At 31.5% G+C, this 18,051-nt stretch overlaps 1 protein-coding gene across 1 annotated transcript in view; it reads right to left on the bottom strand.

The window, feature by feature from the left end:
• Window positions 1–18,051, bottom strand: part of LOC126888281 (kielin/chordin-like protein) — a 496,360-nt gene that overhangs the window by 30,822 nt on the left and 447,487 nt on the right. The window contains exon 6 of the mRNA XM_050656396.1: window positions 920–1,157. Coding sequence (XP_050512353.1) covers window positions 920–1,157 — 238 coding nt within the window. The remainder of the gene's footprint in view (window positions 1–919; window positions 1,158–18,051) is intronic.

Consider the following 18,051-nt stretch of genomic DNA (forward strand, 5'->3'; position numbering starts at 1 on the left):
ATTTGTCCTTTTAATGATTTGTGCAGTTATTTTTTATAAAATAATTTTCACCCTCGAGAAGGGGCGGTATTCACCCTCAGGGTAAAGGCGCAAGGTGGCACCATGTCACCTTTGTTTCTTGAGGTATCCTCTAACCATTGACCAATTTTCGTGAAAATCTATGAAGGTTCACCGAAATTGAAGGTAATCGTTGTTTTTTACCTTCAGTGACTGCACTATACAAAATAAATTGCAATTTACTGATCTAAATGCGCGTAATTTGCCGAGAACAACTCTCTCTTAAGCCGGGAAGATGGGGTAGTTTTCTTGCGAAGGGGTTGTAGCTCAATAATCGAAATGCACGTGATTTAATAGATTATTCTTAGAGTATATAAGCTATAGGAATTATATCCGCAATACGATATATTTTAAGTTTTCTCAGCATTTTTCTGTTAAATTAAATCAATTAAATGGTTGTTTGGGGGTGAAGGGGATGAGCTCAAAAATCGAAACAATATCATTTCAAGAGCTCATAACTGGCTAATTGGTCTTTACCAAAGCCATCAAATTAAATAAAAAAAAGAGCTCATAAATAGCTCGTAATTCTGCCGCAAAAATCGATTCGATATTCCTATTTTTAAGTAGTGGGGGGCTGACTCAGCCCTCCCACTAAAATATTAAATTCTTGCTCAGTGGAAAGAGCTCAAAATTTTTAATTTGCGGAATATGAGAGCTCATAAATAGCTCATATGTACAACTCACCGCCATTACTTTAGAGTTTATAAAAATGATAATATACAATTACACCACTACGGTGTGGCGCAACAATTAATATTGAGAAGACCACATACTTTATGAAGGTGTTTCTCTATTTTTGCGGAATAATCTAGATGGATAATATCTCAAAACTCTATGCTACCGACTGACAAATTGACGTTACCTGAATAATGATGTTTTGACGGTACAAGTATTCTTCAGACTAACAAGGGCCCTGGTACCTTGACATCTCGGACAGCATTCGCCCATAGGATGAATTTGTCTTTGTTGAACACATTGCAAGACAGGGCATGCTTTCTTAGAGCAAACCATCTTTTTTCCTGTACATCGACATTGTAGACAAGGATCGTCTGAAGTAACATCTCTGTCATCAGTGACTATCTGTTCGTTTATTTTGCATTCTAAAAAGCAAATGAGCATATTGAATAATAATGACGACAATTTATAGAGTGCCTAAACCTAAATCTTACAGATTAAAAGAACAATTTTTAAAATTACATTAGTTGATTTACAAATGGCTGAGACATTCGGAATATTGGAAAGGGATGTTTATAAACCAATTTTCTATCCGAATAACCCTCGAACATTGATAAATGCTCAAAAATTTTTTAACAACTTTCTCAAGCTTGTTGCTTACAGGCAACAGACCTCCGCCTACGGCGTCGGTCTGTTTCCAAGCAACAAGCTTTCGAAATCTGTTATAAAATTTTTTCGAACAATTATCAATGTCCTTGGGTTATTACTACTGAAAATAAAACTTCGAAGTTCTTTTGTCATTTATTTATTTATCGTATGGTATTCATATGGTGAAATATTACACTAAAACATATACACATTTATATGAAAAGTAGGTAAAACCTTTGAACAAGCTAAACTTACACAGATAACAACAGACAAGATGCCCGTAAAGTTCTATTTAAAACTTATATTTATTCAAATATATTCAAATGGATATGAAGTAAAAAAACAGACTTACTCACAATCATTTAATAATACTTCGACGACCGGTTTCGATCTCTACACTATTCAGATCATCTTCAGGTCGGCGTTACAAGTAGTTAAATGCTACAGTTAAAGAAAGCCAGAGTTAGAACATTGTCTGGTTGTATCAAAATGCAAATAGAAGGCCCCAAAAATTTTTGAAAAATATGCAACTGTTGACATTTCAGAACAACAAACTGATAAATACCTATGCACACATATGAGAAACAAGTACTCATAAGCACGCATACGCACATAGATGCATGCGGTTTATGACTATTTGTTGAATTAAGTTAAATTTTAAAATTATTAAAAACTTTTTTATAAAAAACTAAAAACTATATAATTTTGATCTATAGGGGAGTGCATTTAGATTTTCACTTCGGAAAAAATCAAACAAGATAAAACTTTTTGTAATTTCATTACGAAATGTTTAATAAACAATATATCAAAAAGTTCTACTCGAGAAGTGGGTGCTTCATTTTTTATTAAACAAATGAACAGCGAAGTTAGATGTTTTTTTAAATAACTCCGAAAATATAATTTTTAGAAAAAAACTGACTTGACCATTGAAAAATTCAGAAAATTTTACAAAAAAAAAACTTATATAAAGATTTTTCTAAAATTAAATCTCTAGCTTCTGTAATTTTTTATTTATAACGCTAAAGTCACCCTTCTCACACACATTGGCGCAGTGTAAACTAACGTTGGAAGAAGTGCACGGTTGACTTTTTTAAATGTAATTCTTTAAATAATGGATCAAAAGAAATTTTACAAATTAAACATGAAAGAAGATGAAATAAGCTATCTTATGGTTGTAATAAAAATAAATAAAATGTATGGACATAAGTACGGTGTGGGCGGAAAATGAGCCTTACATGAATTTTGTTTAAAAATGATTTAAAAATGTGTAACTAATACAATTTTACTTATAAAACTCTCAAATTTGCATAACTTACCTCTCAATCATCTTACTAAACGATGTTTCATTCAAAAAAAATCTCAAAAATTTAATTCAAATAATACGATGTCTCAAAAAATGTAATTTTTGAAAACTTCGTAGTTTTACAGAATTCCCACCATTTTAAGACGGTATTACTCAAGTTTGAATAAATCTAATACAATTTTTTTGATATTTTTTTTAAAGCTTAGAATGAAATCTTTAAAAAACACTGAATTATTTTAGTTTAAAAATGAAATAAACAATTCCTTTTTGAGAAAACTAAGAAAAATAACAAAAATGTAATACAAAAACTGAAAATTACCAGCTGAAAAAATGTATATACAGAGTGATCAAAACTTTTTTCTGTAAAACTTACCTAAAATACATTTAACAATAGGCTTCAACAATAATAAATGTTCAACAAAAAAAATTTTTTTTACCTCTTATACAGTATGTCTGCGTAACTTGGAACCTATTGATAACTTTTTTAATATCAGTTTTACGAAAAAAGGTTATTCTTTATAAAATACTCTGCATCGTATATAACATAAGATTCAACCATCAAATATCAAATTTTGTTAATTTTGTAGGAGGTATGTCAAAAAATTTGAATTTCACTCAAGAGTAAAGTACCTTTATATTTCACAATATCGAAAATTTTTATAAAGAAAAGTTGTTTGGAATTAAAAACTATGTTCCAATATGTAACTATATCCTTCTAATCGAAAATTTGTTTTTTTTAACATTATTTCAAATTATTTATACCCAACACCATTACATTTTCACTTATTATTTATGATAACTGTTTTATTATTAATTTTACGAATAAGAAAATTATTCGTCATAAATAGCTGTGCATGGTCTAACACTTAATATGCAAGTATAAAATATTATATTTTATCAATATTATACGAGGTATGTAAAAGAATTATATTTCGCGCAATATATATGTACATTTTATAGTTCACAATATTTCGATTAGAAGAGTGTAATTGCATATTGACACATCGCTTTTAATTCTGGACAACTTTCCCTAATAACAATTTTCAGTATTATGAAAAATGTAGGTATTTTACTCCTAACTGAAATTTTTATTTATTGACATATCTTGTACAAAATTGATGAAAGTTGATATTTTATGATTGCATTTAAAGTTTTAGAATATGTAGAGCTTTTTACTAAGCATAACTTTTTTATTTATGATCCCATTGCAACAATTTTTTGAAAAGGTAGAAGCACAATTTTCACATGATTACGAGTAAGGCCGAATTTAATTAAGAGCGAACGAAACGATTCATATTAATTAAGAGCAAAAAAAATACATATTTTGTTCATCAATAGAAAAATTATTAAGATAACAGTTTGTTAACGTTTTAAAGCGGTCGTTTTTGAATATATATAGGTTTATCAAAACTCTCATATAAGCGAGTTTTGCATCTAGTGCACTAGAAATAAATAAATTTTGTAAAGAAATTATGATTTTACAACTATTTTTTAAGTTATCCGCCATTTTGGATCTGCCATTTTATAATTTAAATTATCAAAATTTGATTCAGGTTCAGCAACTTCTCAAAAATATCCACATATATGTAAACAAACACGTTTTATAAAAAAATTCGTATTTTTCAACTACTTTTTAAGGATTTTTAGGAAAAATCCGCCATTTTGAATCTGCCATTTTGAATTTGCAAATTGTAATGTCAGATTCGGGTTCAGCATAATCAAAACTAAAATAAAAATATTTTTTATCAAAATAAAATATTGAATTCACCCATACTCTTAACATTATTTATACAAAACAATTGTTATTGTTTAAACAATTAATAAACAATCAGCGGCGAAATTTGTGAGTAGAACTTTTTACTTCAACATATTTATAAACTAACAAAAAAAGTTTTAGAAAAATATAACCTTGTTTGATTTTTTCCGAAACATTGTATCTTTTCGTTCTAATTGCACTCCCCTACTACTTACATGCCGTTACAAGGAATGCTTTGTAAGTTCATCGATAACATGTTCAAACGTCCAACTTATGCTAATAGGATAGCTAGATAAGGGACTGGGCAAGCGGACATGCTTCGTAGGTCAAAACACAGTAAATTGGAATGGATCCCGAAGGCAGATGTGTGTTGTGCTTCTTGTGTGTCTTCTTCTTTAGTTGTAGCTTTTCTTTAATTGTAGCATTTAACTACTTGTAACGCCGACCTGAAGATGATCTGAATAGTGTAGAGATCGAAACCGGTCGTCGAAGTATTATTAAATGACTGTAAGTAAATCTGTTTTTTTTTACTTCAATTAATATGGACTCACATATGCAACCCATTCAGTATTCAAATAGATATATTCAAATATTTAACCTAATCCATTGGAGTAAGATTAATAATGTCCATACAGTCTTCACATACGATGTTCACATTATTGTGTTTTGTCACGAATAATCTGATTTATAGCTTCAGAGTGACAGTGTGGGTCGGTGTGGGGATAGCATACCCCGAAGTGGGTAATAAAGATTAAAGAATAATCAAGAAATAAATAGTGAGTGAAATAGCAATTAAAGTATTAGCGAATTCAAATAGCGAAGAAATTCAGCATCTTTCTATTTATCCTGCTTCCTGCATATTGTACAGTTAAAAAAAAAAAGAAGAACAATGCGTGAATCTTGTAGAAAAGATAATTTTTAGATAGGAATTTATTATGGGAATGAATTTATGAAGTGTCGCATTAATTAATACCAAAAGCTAAAAGATAACAGATAATATGCTGTCAGCCGCCTCGACTCCAGATGGTGGATGCTTGCACCTTGCCTTACCATGCTCAGATTTTTTAACGTATTTTTATGAAGTCCTTTATTCCCGAATAATATATGCCGTTTTTTTTAATTTAAATAAACATTTTCAATCATCCTCCAAGTATTTTTAGCCTTGGAAGAAGAACCCTTCAAGGAATTTTTTCAATTAATTGTTTTCAATAAAAGACGGGATCCTCTTTAACATTGGTACCTACTTTATAGTTTTTGCTCATTGCTCTGAAGATGGTTTTGTAAGCCTAAAGCGCTTGACTTTGACTAGTAAGTACCGAGTGTTCCAATAAGAATGGCTCTCGGCCATATGTCAGGAACCGTTTATAGTACAGCTTTGAGAAAAAATATTTATAACAAAGGTTGCCTCGGGAAAAGCCTGGAAATTATTGTCATAATTGTAGATCCACCTAAAGGGCACTGGAAATCCAATCATCGTATTCTTCATAAAATTCTGCGCATATTTGATTTCACAAGTTTAAGTCTACCTTTGCAAATAAGAGGTGGGGGTGAGTGGGAACCTTATTATGAAAAAGTGGCTGTAAGTCCGGTTCTGCTAAATCGAATTTTGCATGCTTGGTCTTGTCGAAAACAGCTCTTTTTCGTCAATGTATTTGTCCTATTTTCGAAATAGCCTAATAAGTAATATGCAAGCTAGGAGGGGTTATTTAATTATTTTCAGAAATCCAGATTTCTTTGGAAAATATTAAATACAAGTGTGCATTTTTAATCCTGTATTACAAAATTAGACCAAATTATCAACATTATACCGAAAACAGCATGTGGATACCTTTTTTCTATCTCGAGATATCTTAAAAAATGTGTAAATTTTGAACATAACTGTTACCCGTCAGTAACAGTTACGTTTACCTTCGTACCTCGTTTACCTTCACCGGTAAACGAGGTTAAGGAAAAGTAGTGTGCTATGGAAAACACAAATAAACATTTTCCAGATGTAAACGTGTATAAATAATTAAAACAACAATAAAACAAACAACACTATAAAATATAACAAAGAAATAAAAGCAACTACTTACTTAGTCTTAGTGACTGCCTAAATGTTCAAATTGTTGCCCATCGTTTTCGATGCAAGCATTTACTCTTTCAAGAGTATAGTATAGATTGAATGGCAAAAGATTTAACTGTTTTAGACTTTTATGGGGACGGATAAAACACCTGGTTTTTGCCGCTAGGCCCACTACTCGAGAAAACATGATCTAGAATCTAGACTCTAGATTCTAGAGAATACGAAAGGCCATTCAAAGCATTGTGAAAGCAGAAATTGAGACTGCTGTTCAATCTACTCTTGAAAGAGTAAATGCGTCTTGCATCGAAAATGATAAGCAACAATTTGAACAGTTAGGTCGTCACTAAGTAAGTAGTTGCATTTATTTCTTTGTGATATTTTATAGTGTTGTTTGTCTTATTGTTGTTTTAATTAATTATATACGTTTACATCTGGAAAATGTTTATTTGTGTTTTCCATAGCACGCTACTTTTCCTTAACCTCGTTTACCGGTGACAGTAACAGCTATGTTTAAAATTTACACATTTCTTAAGATATCTCGAGATAGAAAAAATTTATCGACATGCGGTTTTCGGTATTATGTTGCTACTTTGCTCTAATTATGTAACACAGGATTAAAAAATCATCTTCTTCTTAACGTGCCCTGTCAAGTCCCCTTGACGTTGGCGATTAACATGGCGAAACTGTCTCTGTCTCGAGCTATTCTAAATAGGTGTTCTGCTTTCTTTATTCCTGTCCACTCCCGGATATTCTTCAACCAAGAGGCCTGCTTTCTACCAATTCCTCTGCGTCCTTCGATTTTACCCATCATAATAAGTTGAAGAATATTATACCGGTCTCCCCTTACTACGTGTCCAAAATAGGCCATCTTTCTATATTTGATGTTATCAAGCAGCTCGCGGGTAGCATTTGCTCTCTTAAGGACTGCCACATTTGTCAGCATAGCCGTCCATGGTATTTTCAGAATACGTCTGTGCAGCCACATTTCAAAGGCCTCCAAACGGTTAATGGTGGATATTTTTAATGTCCATGCTTCGACACCATACAAGAGGACTGACCAAATGTAGCATTTAATCATGCGCTTTCGAAGTTGAAGTTGCAAGGTATCATTACAGAAGAATGACCTCATTTTTAAAAATGTGGTGCGGGCTATCTCGATTCTACATTTTATCTCTTTATCTGGATCTAGTTGTTCAGTAATATGGCAACCAAGATATTTAAAACTGGGTACTCTTTGAATTATATGACCATCAATATATAAACGTGAATCTTGATGGGCCAAACGGCTAAATACCATGTATTTTGTTTTTGAACAGTTTATATTTAGGCCAAACTCTCTTCCCACTGTGTCAATGGCATTTAAAAGGTGTTGTAATCCATTCATATCATCACTTAAAATAACTGTATCGTCTGCATATCTGATTGTGTTTATCAGAATTCCATTAACCTTCACACCCCATTCCAAATTATGCAGCGCTTCCTTAAATATTCTATCTGAATACAAATTGAACAACAGTGGGGACAGTATACAACCCTGTCTGACACCTCTTTGTATTTTGCATATTTCTGTTGATTTTCCATTTATGCAAGCTGTCGCTGTTTGACGCCAGTATAATTTTTCTATGATTCGCACATATTGACTATCAACTCCTTTATCCTTTAATATTTTAATTAATTTGTGATGTTGTACTCGATCAAAGGCCTTCTCATAGTCAATAAATACAGCAAAGACGTCTTTCCTTTGATCTCGGCATTTCTGCAATAACACATTTAGTGCAAAGAGTGCGTCCCGGGTTCCCAGTCAATTTCTGAAGCCAAATTGTGTTTCATCCTGGTCTTCTTCACATTTATCTCTGATTCTACTGTGGATGATACGTAGAAAGATTTTCAAGGTGTGGCTCATAAGGCTTATCATTCTATAGTCGCTACAGTTTTTCGGACGTTGTTTTTTTGGTAGGGTTATGAATTCGGACTTTAACCAATCTTCAGGGATATCACCAGTCGAATAAACATCATTGAAAAGTTTGACTAGTATTCCAATGTAAAAAATCATACTTGTATTTAATATTTTCCAAAGAAAACTGGATTTCTGAAAATAATTAAATAACGCCTCCTAGCTTGCATATTACTTATTAGGCTATTTCGAAAATAAGACACTTACATTGACAAAAAAGAGCTGTTTTCAACAAGACCAAGTATGCAAAATTCGATTTAGCAGAACCCCAGCCACTTTTTCAAAAGAAGGTTCCCACTCACCCCCACCTCTTATTTACAAAGGTAGACTTAAACTTGTGAAATGAAATATGCGCAGAATTTTATAAAGAATACGATGATTGGATTTCCAGTGCCCTTTCATTAGGTAAATTTTGTACAATTTTGATTTTTTAATTTTTGATATTCAATTACGCCCTCTAGCGGTGGACCTACAATTATGAAAATAATTTCCAGGCTTTTCCCGAGGCTACTTTTGTTATAAGTATTTATTTCTCAAAGCTGTACTATAAACGGTTCCTCAGATATGGCCGAGAGCCATTCTTATTGGTACACCCGGTACATATTTTTACGTACTTCAAAAATATCTTAGTTTTTTTTTTCAATTTAAAGATAACAGGTTACGATCTATTACCATTGGTATGAGCAAAGGATAGAAACATTATTAGATATTTTAAAGATAGATTATTTTAGTAGGCAAGCCTACGGTATATAAAAATAAGGGCAAACATAATAATGATGATGATGAGTAGACATTTACAACGTATCATGTAAAAACGTGATTTATGGTAGAATACCTCTATACTCTATATAGGTGAGTAGGGAGGGACGCGCCAAACTTTAAGACTGTATAATATACGTAAAAATAATCAAAAATAACTTATATGTTGTTGTTCGATTTTCATTTGTTTCCGAGATACGGGGTGTTAAAATTTTTATTACAAACTGACGGTTTATTTATTGCTCTAAAACCGGTTGAGGTGTGCAAATGAAATTTGGTGGGTTTTAAGACATAGTTATTGCTCATGTTTTGACATACAATTAAGAATTTTATATTCACCATTGGCGCGCGTACGGGTAATAGTCTGAAATTTTTTAAAGATAAAAATGGTACGCCACTGAAATATTTCAAATTAAAAATTTTTCTTAAATTTCTTGTTCAATTTGTGACAAAAAGCTATCTTCCCTTTTTTTTCATGCGACCCTTAGTTTTCATGCAAAAAATAAGACATCTTAACGCTTACAAATTTTTCGACGAAGTTTTTATATGAATGTGTAAAAACTTATTTCGAATACTTTGTAAGCGTTAAGATATTTTATCTTTTGCATGAAAACGAAGCGTCGTATGAACAAACATGAAGATAGATGGTTTGTCAGAAATTGAACATGGAATTCAACAATAATTTTTAATTTGAAATATCTTAGTGGCGTACTATTTTTTTTTTCTTTAAAACATTTTAGACCCTTATCCGTATGCGCGCCAATGGTGAATATAAAATTCTTAAGTGTGTGTCAAAATATGCGCAATAACCCACCAAATTTCATTTGCACACCTGAACCGGTTTTAGAGCAACAAATAAATCGTGAGTTTGTAAGAAAAATTTTAACACCCCATATCTCGGAAACAAATGAAAATCACATAACAACATATGCGTTATTTTTGATTATTTTTACGTATATTATACAGCCTTAAAGTTTGACGCGTTCCTCCCCACTCACCCCGTATATCCAGAGTACGTTGTAAGCTGCAACTAAACATTGCAGAGTGTAGAATATATGTTCCATAAGGAAAATCATGAAGCGTATATACCGTCATTATTTGAAGAAGTTAAAGAATCGGAAGATATGTATTGCGACCTAAAATGCTTCAACTGTACTACGCAAATAAAAATCAAGCAGTAGTATCTTCTCCTTTTCTTCTTCTTTATAAGCAATCCTGCTTTTCATTGGCGGATTAATACCTCTATGGATGGTTGTCACTCCATTTTTTGCGCAATTAGTCCAAGCTGTGGGTGAAAAATAGGTCGATTTCAGGATATAATTCAGGAATTTTTGAAACCTATCAGATGTTATAAAGGACAGTGCCAGGAATAACTTATACTAAAATGTAACCACAAATTTTGTGCGGTTTTTTATTTATGAAGATTTTCATTTGTTAAATTTGCAATTTTTAAAGATTTTTAATTTTGCAGCTTAGGATATTCATTTTAGAGAACAACTTTTAAATAGAAAATTGTAGTAAATTAAAAAACCTACAATTTGAGCTATGGCAAGTTTAATTTCGTTAATACGTTATTGCAAAATAGCCTGCGAAAGGTCCAAAATGGCCGTTTTTTGCAATTAAGTTATTTATTGTAAAAATAACATTTATGTATTTTTTAACGCTTTAAAAAAAATTGTAGTGCTCGATTTGTGAACTTGTTGCTTAGATATTATAATTTGTTTATCCCAAGAGGCCAAATGTCCAAGGCTATAACTTTTTGAAAAAAAATCGTACAGAGTTAATCCAAGATCCACTTTCCTTCTAAAGACTTATATTTTTATATTCCGATGTAAATAAATGCGTATAACATTTTTCAACCTCGTATTTCGGGTTTGAAAATAAGGGAGCAAATTTCGTTATAAACATTTAAAATGGAAGCCGCTCCTGTACATCCTATGAGTTTCTAACTTGCAGATTATTGTTGCTGAAGCCAAAATAAAGATTCAAAACCAAATTAAAATATTCTACGACCAACTGAAGCCAAGATAATTGTTTTTGTTTTCTTAAATCGTAGTGACTTTATTTATAACAATTAAGAAATTATTTCAGTCATTGACTAAAGAAAGACTGATATTATCTTAAAATAAAAATTATTTTAACCTAAAGTTACACTTCATTATTAAAAATGATTTTTAAAGTGTAGTGGAGATTTATTTTTTGTTTCGACTGTGATTTATTGTGTCGGTTGCCCTTAGCAACGGCTAGCAACTTATAATACATTGAATCGCGGTTTTCGCTTTAAATTTTAAAGCACCGCTTGGATTGACATGAAATTTGACAAACACATAGATAACATGTTAAAGAATAAAAATGATATTGGGCCTCTGTATGCTTTTGTCCTAGGGGTGAGTTTCACCCCTTATAGTGGGTGAAAAAATATATGTTCAAAATAAGTTCATACCTTTCGAGTTATATTCGAGTAAATACCTCATTTTCCAATAACAAAAAAAAACACGTTTTTAGGCGGTTTTTGACAAATAACTCAAAAAGTAGGTATTTTATTGAAAAAAGAGTTTCAACAAAAATATAGCAAATTAAAAATTGAAAAAAAATGGTGTACGCGTGAAATCTCTAGACACAGTAGAAACAAAGTTCTAGCTAATGAAAAAGAGGTTCATATTCGTCAAATTTCAAAGTGAATTATTTCAACGTGAAATAACCGAAAAATCATGCACTTTTTGGAGAAAAATCATTACAACTTTTTTAAAGTGTATAAAAAATATGTATATCTGTTTTTTAAAAAAGTTTATAGCATCAATAAGCAAGTTACGCTAAAAATAAAGGTGATCCCTTTTTTTGTCAAAAAACTCGGGAAAGTCACCCCCTAATTAGCATCAAAAATGAAATTAATCAATTTTACTTCAATGTTGTTTTACTCCTGTATGTGTCGTTTATGTCTGTAAGTTTCATCGGTTCAAAGTGCTTATTTTTGAAGGGGCAGTAGTTAAAAGGACTTGAACTAGTCAATAATCACGAGTGTATGCTTTAGAACAGCCATATCTTCACAAATTTTTGCCTTCCAAAAAAAAAAAGAAAAAAATCCAAAATATTCATAACAGCAAAAACTAAATTTTTTTACTTACTCTTTGTGATTTTTGGTCACATTAATAAATTTTAAGTTATTTAAAAAAAACATTTTTTTTTAATTAAAAATTAAAACAGATTTACTTTAAAACCATTTTTTTAAATAAGCCCTTTGAACCGATGATACTTACAGATCATATAAATAATACATGAGCAAAGTAACTTGTGAAGCGGTAATGATTAATTTGGTTTAATATGCTAATTAGGGGTTGACTTTCGAGTTTTTTGAACAAAAAAAAAAGAGATCAACTTTATTTTCAGCGTAACTTGCTTACTTTTGATGCTATAAACATTTTTTAAAAACAGATATACATATTTTTTAAATACTTTAAAAAATGATTTTTCTCCAAAAAGTGCATGATTTTTTGATTATTTCACGCTGAAATAATTCACTTTGAAATTTGACGGATATGAACCTATTTTTCATTAGCTAGAACTTTGTTTATACTGGGTCTAGAGATTTGCATACATCATTTTTTTCAATTTTTAATTTGCTATATTTTGTTTAAACCCAATTTTTTTCAATAAAACACTTATTTTTTGAGTTATTTGTCAAAAACCGCCTAAAAACGTGTTATCTATGTATTTGCCAAATTTCATGTCAATCCAAGCAGTGCTTTAAAATTTAAAGCGAAAACCGTGATTCAATGTATTATAAGTTGCTAGCCGTTGCTAAGGGCAACCGACACTCCTAGTCGTAACGAAAAATAAATCTCCATTGCACTTTAAAAACCATTTTTAATAAATAAATGTAATTTTCGGTTAAAATAACTTTTATTTTAAGATTATATAAGTCTTTCTTTAGTCAATGACTGTGAAATAATTTCTTAATTGTTATAAATAAAGTCACTACGATTTAAGAAAACAAAAACAATTATCTCGGCTTCAGTTGGTCGTAGAAAATTTTTATTTAGTTTTGACTCTTTATTTTGTCTTTAGCAACAATAACCTGCAAGTTAAAAACTCATAGGATGTACAGGGGCGGCTTCAGTTCTAAATGTTTATAAAGAAATTTGCCCCCGTATTTTCAAACCCGAAATAATAGGTTGAAAAATGTTATACGCATTTATTTACATCAGAATATGCAAATATAAGTCTTGAGAAGGAGAGTGGATCTTAGATTAACTCTGTACGATTTTTTTCAAAAAGTTATAGCCTTGGACATTTCACCTCTTGAGATAAACAAATTATAATATCTAAACAACAAGTTAACCAACCGGCACTACAAATTTTTTTTATGTTTAGTATTGAAAGATCCTCATTTTAAAGCCTTAAAAAATACATAAAAGTTATTTTTACAATAAATAAGGCAATTGTAAAAAACGGCCATTTTGGACATTTCGCAGGCTGTTTAACGAAATAAAACTTTCCATCACTCAAATTGTAGGTTTTTTAATTTACTACAATTTTCTATTTAAAAGTTTTTCTCTAAAATGAATATCCTAAGCTGCAAAATTAAAAATCTTTAAAAATTGCAAATTTAACAAATGAAAATCGTCATAAATAAAAAACCGCACAAAATTTTTGGTTACATTTTAGTATAAGTTATTCCTGGCATCGTCCTTTACAACACCTGATAGGTTTCAAAAATTCCTGAATTATATCACGTTTTTTCACCCACAGCCTGGGGTAAATCGGCTAATACCTCTTCTACCGATAGGTGATATATTATCTCTTGCTATTTTGACCACACGGGTCTCTCACATTCTGCTCATGTGGTTATTCGTTTTCATAAATATTTAGTGTCCATTCGTTTATACACTGTACGTTACATTTTCTTCTAATGTTTTCACTCCTCTTTCGATCTCTCAGCATATTTCGTGTAATTCTTCTCCGTACTCTCATTTCTGCCGTTTCTAGAAGTTTTTGTGTTGTGGCTGTATTGAGTCTTGTTTAAAATGCATATGCCATTATTGGTCTTACACTGGCTGTATAAATTCTTGACTTCATCTCAGTGTATCAACTCTGTCGGTTTAGCCATATAGTGTTATTAAGGCATCCTGCCAGTCTATTTGCTTTTTGTACTTAATTTCTCCCTTCTTTGTCCAGGTCTCCGTAGCTGGACGGTATATTTCCAAGGTGTTTAAGTTCCATTGTTTCTTTACTGATTACTTCTTCTTCTTCCTTCTTGTATGTAGGCTTTAAAGCCTGTTTCTTCTTCAATATTAGCCTCCTAAATTATTTAAGTTATCGCACCATCTTTTTCTTGGTCTGCAATTACTTTTTCGTCCATTTGGTGACTTATCTCGTGCTATTCGTACTATCCTATCCTCTGCCATTCTACTAATCTGTTCGTTCCACTCCTGCTTCCGTTTTGTCACCAATCCATTCATGTCTTCTACATTGCATGATCTTCTTATGTTTTTGCTTCTCTCCCTATCCAACAGACTTTTCCCTGATATTCGTCGAAGTATTTTCAAGTATTTTCATCTCTGTTGTTTCTAGTAGTCGTCTCGTTTTAGATGTGTCAGGTCTTGTCTCCGCCGTGTATGTCAATATAGGTCTAATTGCTGCTTTATAGATTCTTGCCTGATACTGATTACTATTGATTTATTTTTCTGATATGAAATTGTCATACTAAATTCTTTTGCTCTTATGTTAAGACTGTGAACTAATTTTTGCAGACCACCAATTTAGGCTATCAGTATTGCGTCGTCTGCGTAACAGAGTATTTTTACTTCTTTGTTTAACATTCTGTATCCTGTTCCTTTGTTAAGGGTTTTGATGATTTCATCCATGATTAAATTGAAGAGCATAGGGCTCAATGATTCCCCCTGTTTTATTCAGCTGCCTATGTCTATAGGTTTGTTAAGTTGCCCAGCTATTCTTTTTTTTTATTTATTTAAAAGTAGTTTTACTCTCTATTCTGACTATATTTTTTATGATATCTACGGGAACTTTTCTACTATTCAGAATATAGATTATATCTTTGAGTCTTATTCTGAAAAATGCTGTCTTTGAGTCCATTAGACATAGAATTGCTGGACTATTATATTCTAGTGATTTCTCAGTAATTTGCTTCATGACGAATATTGCATCAGTACACGATCTTCCAGTAACCCTGTTGTTCATCTACTTAACTTATCTTCTGATTCATTAGTTCTTGTAAAAATTTTAGTTGTAAGTTTTAGAGTAGTATTTAACGAGTTGATACTCGGGGCCTATTTTACCACTAGGCCCGTGAGGCACCTGCCTCGGGCCCGCATTTCAATGGGGCCCGGAAAAAACACCAAAAAAATTTTTTATTGCAATAACAAAATCAATTTTCAAAATTCTTTCATTTTACAAACAGGAAATGATAAATGATGACTCCACTGTTGATTTTCAAGCGACTTCACCCGTCACAAGTACATCTCCGTCATCTCCTATAGGAAACGACAATGGGAATATCTCTTTTCCTAGCGATATAGGGGATAGCGATATATAGGATTTATAAATAATCGACCGAATTAATATATTTATCAAATTAATGAATGTGTTACATAACTGGATTACTGGATAATAATAAAACCCGACATTTGCGATTGTTTATAAAATGAAAGCTAATGTAGCCGTGTTTATTGTTACATTTGTGAACTGATTTCTACGAAAATTGTTGTTCTTCTAACTTTCGATGGGTACAATGACTGGAAAATTATCAATAGCATAGTTATTCAACATAAGCGATCTCCTGAACATATTTCATCAATTGGTACATTAGTCAAGAGAAGCAGTACAGCAGGACAAATTGTAACATTAACGGTCTATCTTTTTATGGTTCAACATCCAAATTATTTACAAAAGGAAAAGCCCTATATTTTGGCTATCAAAATAAATACAAATTTGAAGTTTTGCACAGTCATACAGGTTGAATGTTCACATTTTTTAAGATACTTAGCTGAAATTTACATTTTAAACGCAGCTACTGCGACTCCACAAACAAGGTAAATTTTCGATATTTTGCTTCGCGTTAGAGATATCGTAAAAAGTTATTTGAAAAAGTAGGTACAGTGGAACCTCAATAACTCGGATTAATCGGGACCACGGCCGATCCGGGTTATCGAAAATCCGGGTTAGCCGGAAAATATGGTAAAAATTAATAAAATACCGTAGACTTACAGACAAACTCCGTTATAATTGAAATACGACTGTACTACACACAATACGGTCACAATCGGAACGATGTTATGTTATTTAAGAACAGTGGAGACTAAGACCATTGTTTAAAAAATAATTTTTTAAATAGTCTTTTAGTCTTTTTTAAACAATGCTAAGACAGTTTGAAATAAATAAAGGAATAACAGGTGCCTGTTGTTTCCGATAATCCGAGACAATGAACGTTGTTCTGTCGCTGTCTGTCATGAGTCATTTTTACTATTGTATAATTCATATTACACAAATACCCATTATCTCTCAAATATTATATTACATACATTTTTATTGTTGAAATGTTTGTCTGATGAAAATCAGTCCGGGTTAGCCGGACTTCCGGGTTATCGGGGGCCGACTTATGGGGGTTCCACTGTACTTAAAAATTATTCTAACCCAAGAACAATTTTTAAATTATTCTTGGGTTAGAATACCATATCAAATTGTATAGCAAAATTCTCTTGTCACTTTTTTCTCAGTATTTGTAGTCAGGACCCTAAACTTCATTTCAGCTGTCCCGATTTGCATCTCAGGACATGACTAATTAAAAAACTAAAAGTGCGAATTTTGTCATAAAATTTTGGGGTTAGAATAATATTTGGAACAACTTTTCAAAAAACTTTTACGAATATCTCTAATGCGAAGCAAAATATCGAAAATTTACCCTGGTTGTGGAGTCGCAGTAGGCTGCGTTTAAAATTTAAATTCCAGCTGAGTACCTTAAAAAATGTGAATATTCAACCTGTATGACTGTGGAAAACTTTAAATCTGTATTTATTTTAATAGCCAAAATATAGAGCTGCCTTCATTTTAAATGCGACACACTATATTTAAACAATGTTTATAATTGTTTAAAAATAATTTTTATTTATTGTTAATCAAAATTTAAATTTCTGGTGCAACTATATTTCTATTAAATAATTAAACCCTCCGTTACTCGCGCCAATTTTTTGTGATCGAATACTCGCGCACGGTGCAGAAGACCGGGTCCAAAAATATGGGTCAGCAATATTTGAAAAAAAATTTTTTTGCAAAATTGTGTACAATTATATTATTTAATGAATATATGATCATATAATTTTGTAGATATGCACTTGTGTCAACATTATATTACTTTAACAAAAAGTAACTTTGTTTATCATCATCTTCATACGTTTCCTCGTCAGTCGATACTTGCTCAAATAATTTTAATAATCTTTGCTTCTTCTTCTCGTAATCCATATGTTAATATAAATAAACAAATTTATAAATATTAAAAATAAGAAAAATATCTTAAATTACCTTACAACTTTTAATTACCTTACTAATTAATAGGTGTTGCCTAATAATAAAAGTACCATACTCTTTTTTACACTGCACGTGGACTTCACACTCAGTTGACTGATGACTGAAGAGGTATATGCAGCAGCAATTCAAAATCTCCACTACAATCAGAGTTATAGGAAGTTATTTAGAGGGCCGGTCTCATACACCGTGTGCGAGTAACGGAGGGTAAAGTTATTATTATTATTAAATCATATTTAGGCGCCCGAAAATTGTGTAGTGCCTCGGCAATGATTTGAAGTATAATAGCCTCTGGT

This window comes from Diabrotica virgifera, chromosome 7, assembly GCF_917563875.1.
Source record: "Diabrotica virgifera virgifera chromosome 7, PGI_DIABVI_V3a".
Lineage (NCBI taxonomy): Eukaryota > Metazoa > Arthropoda > Insecta > Coleoptera > Chrysomelidae > Diabrotica > Diabrotica virgifera.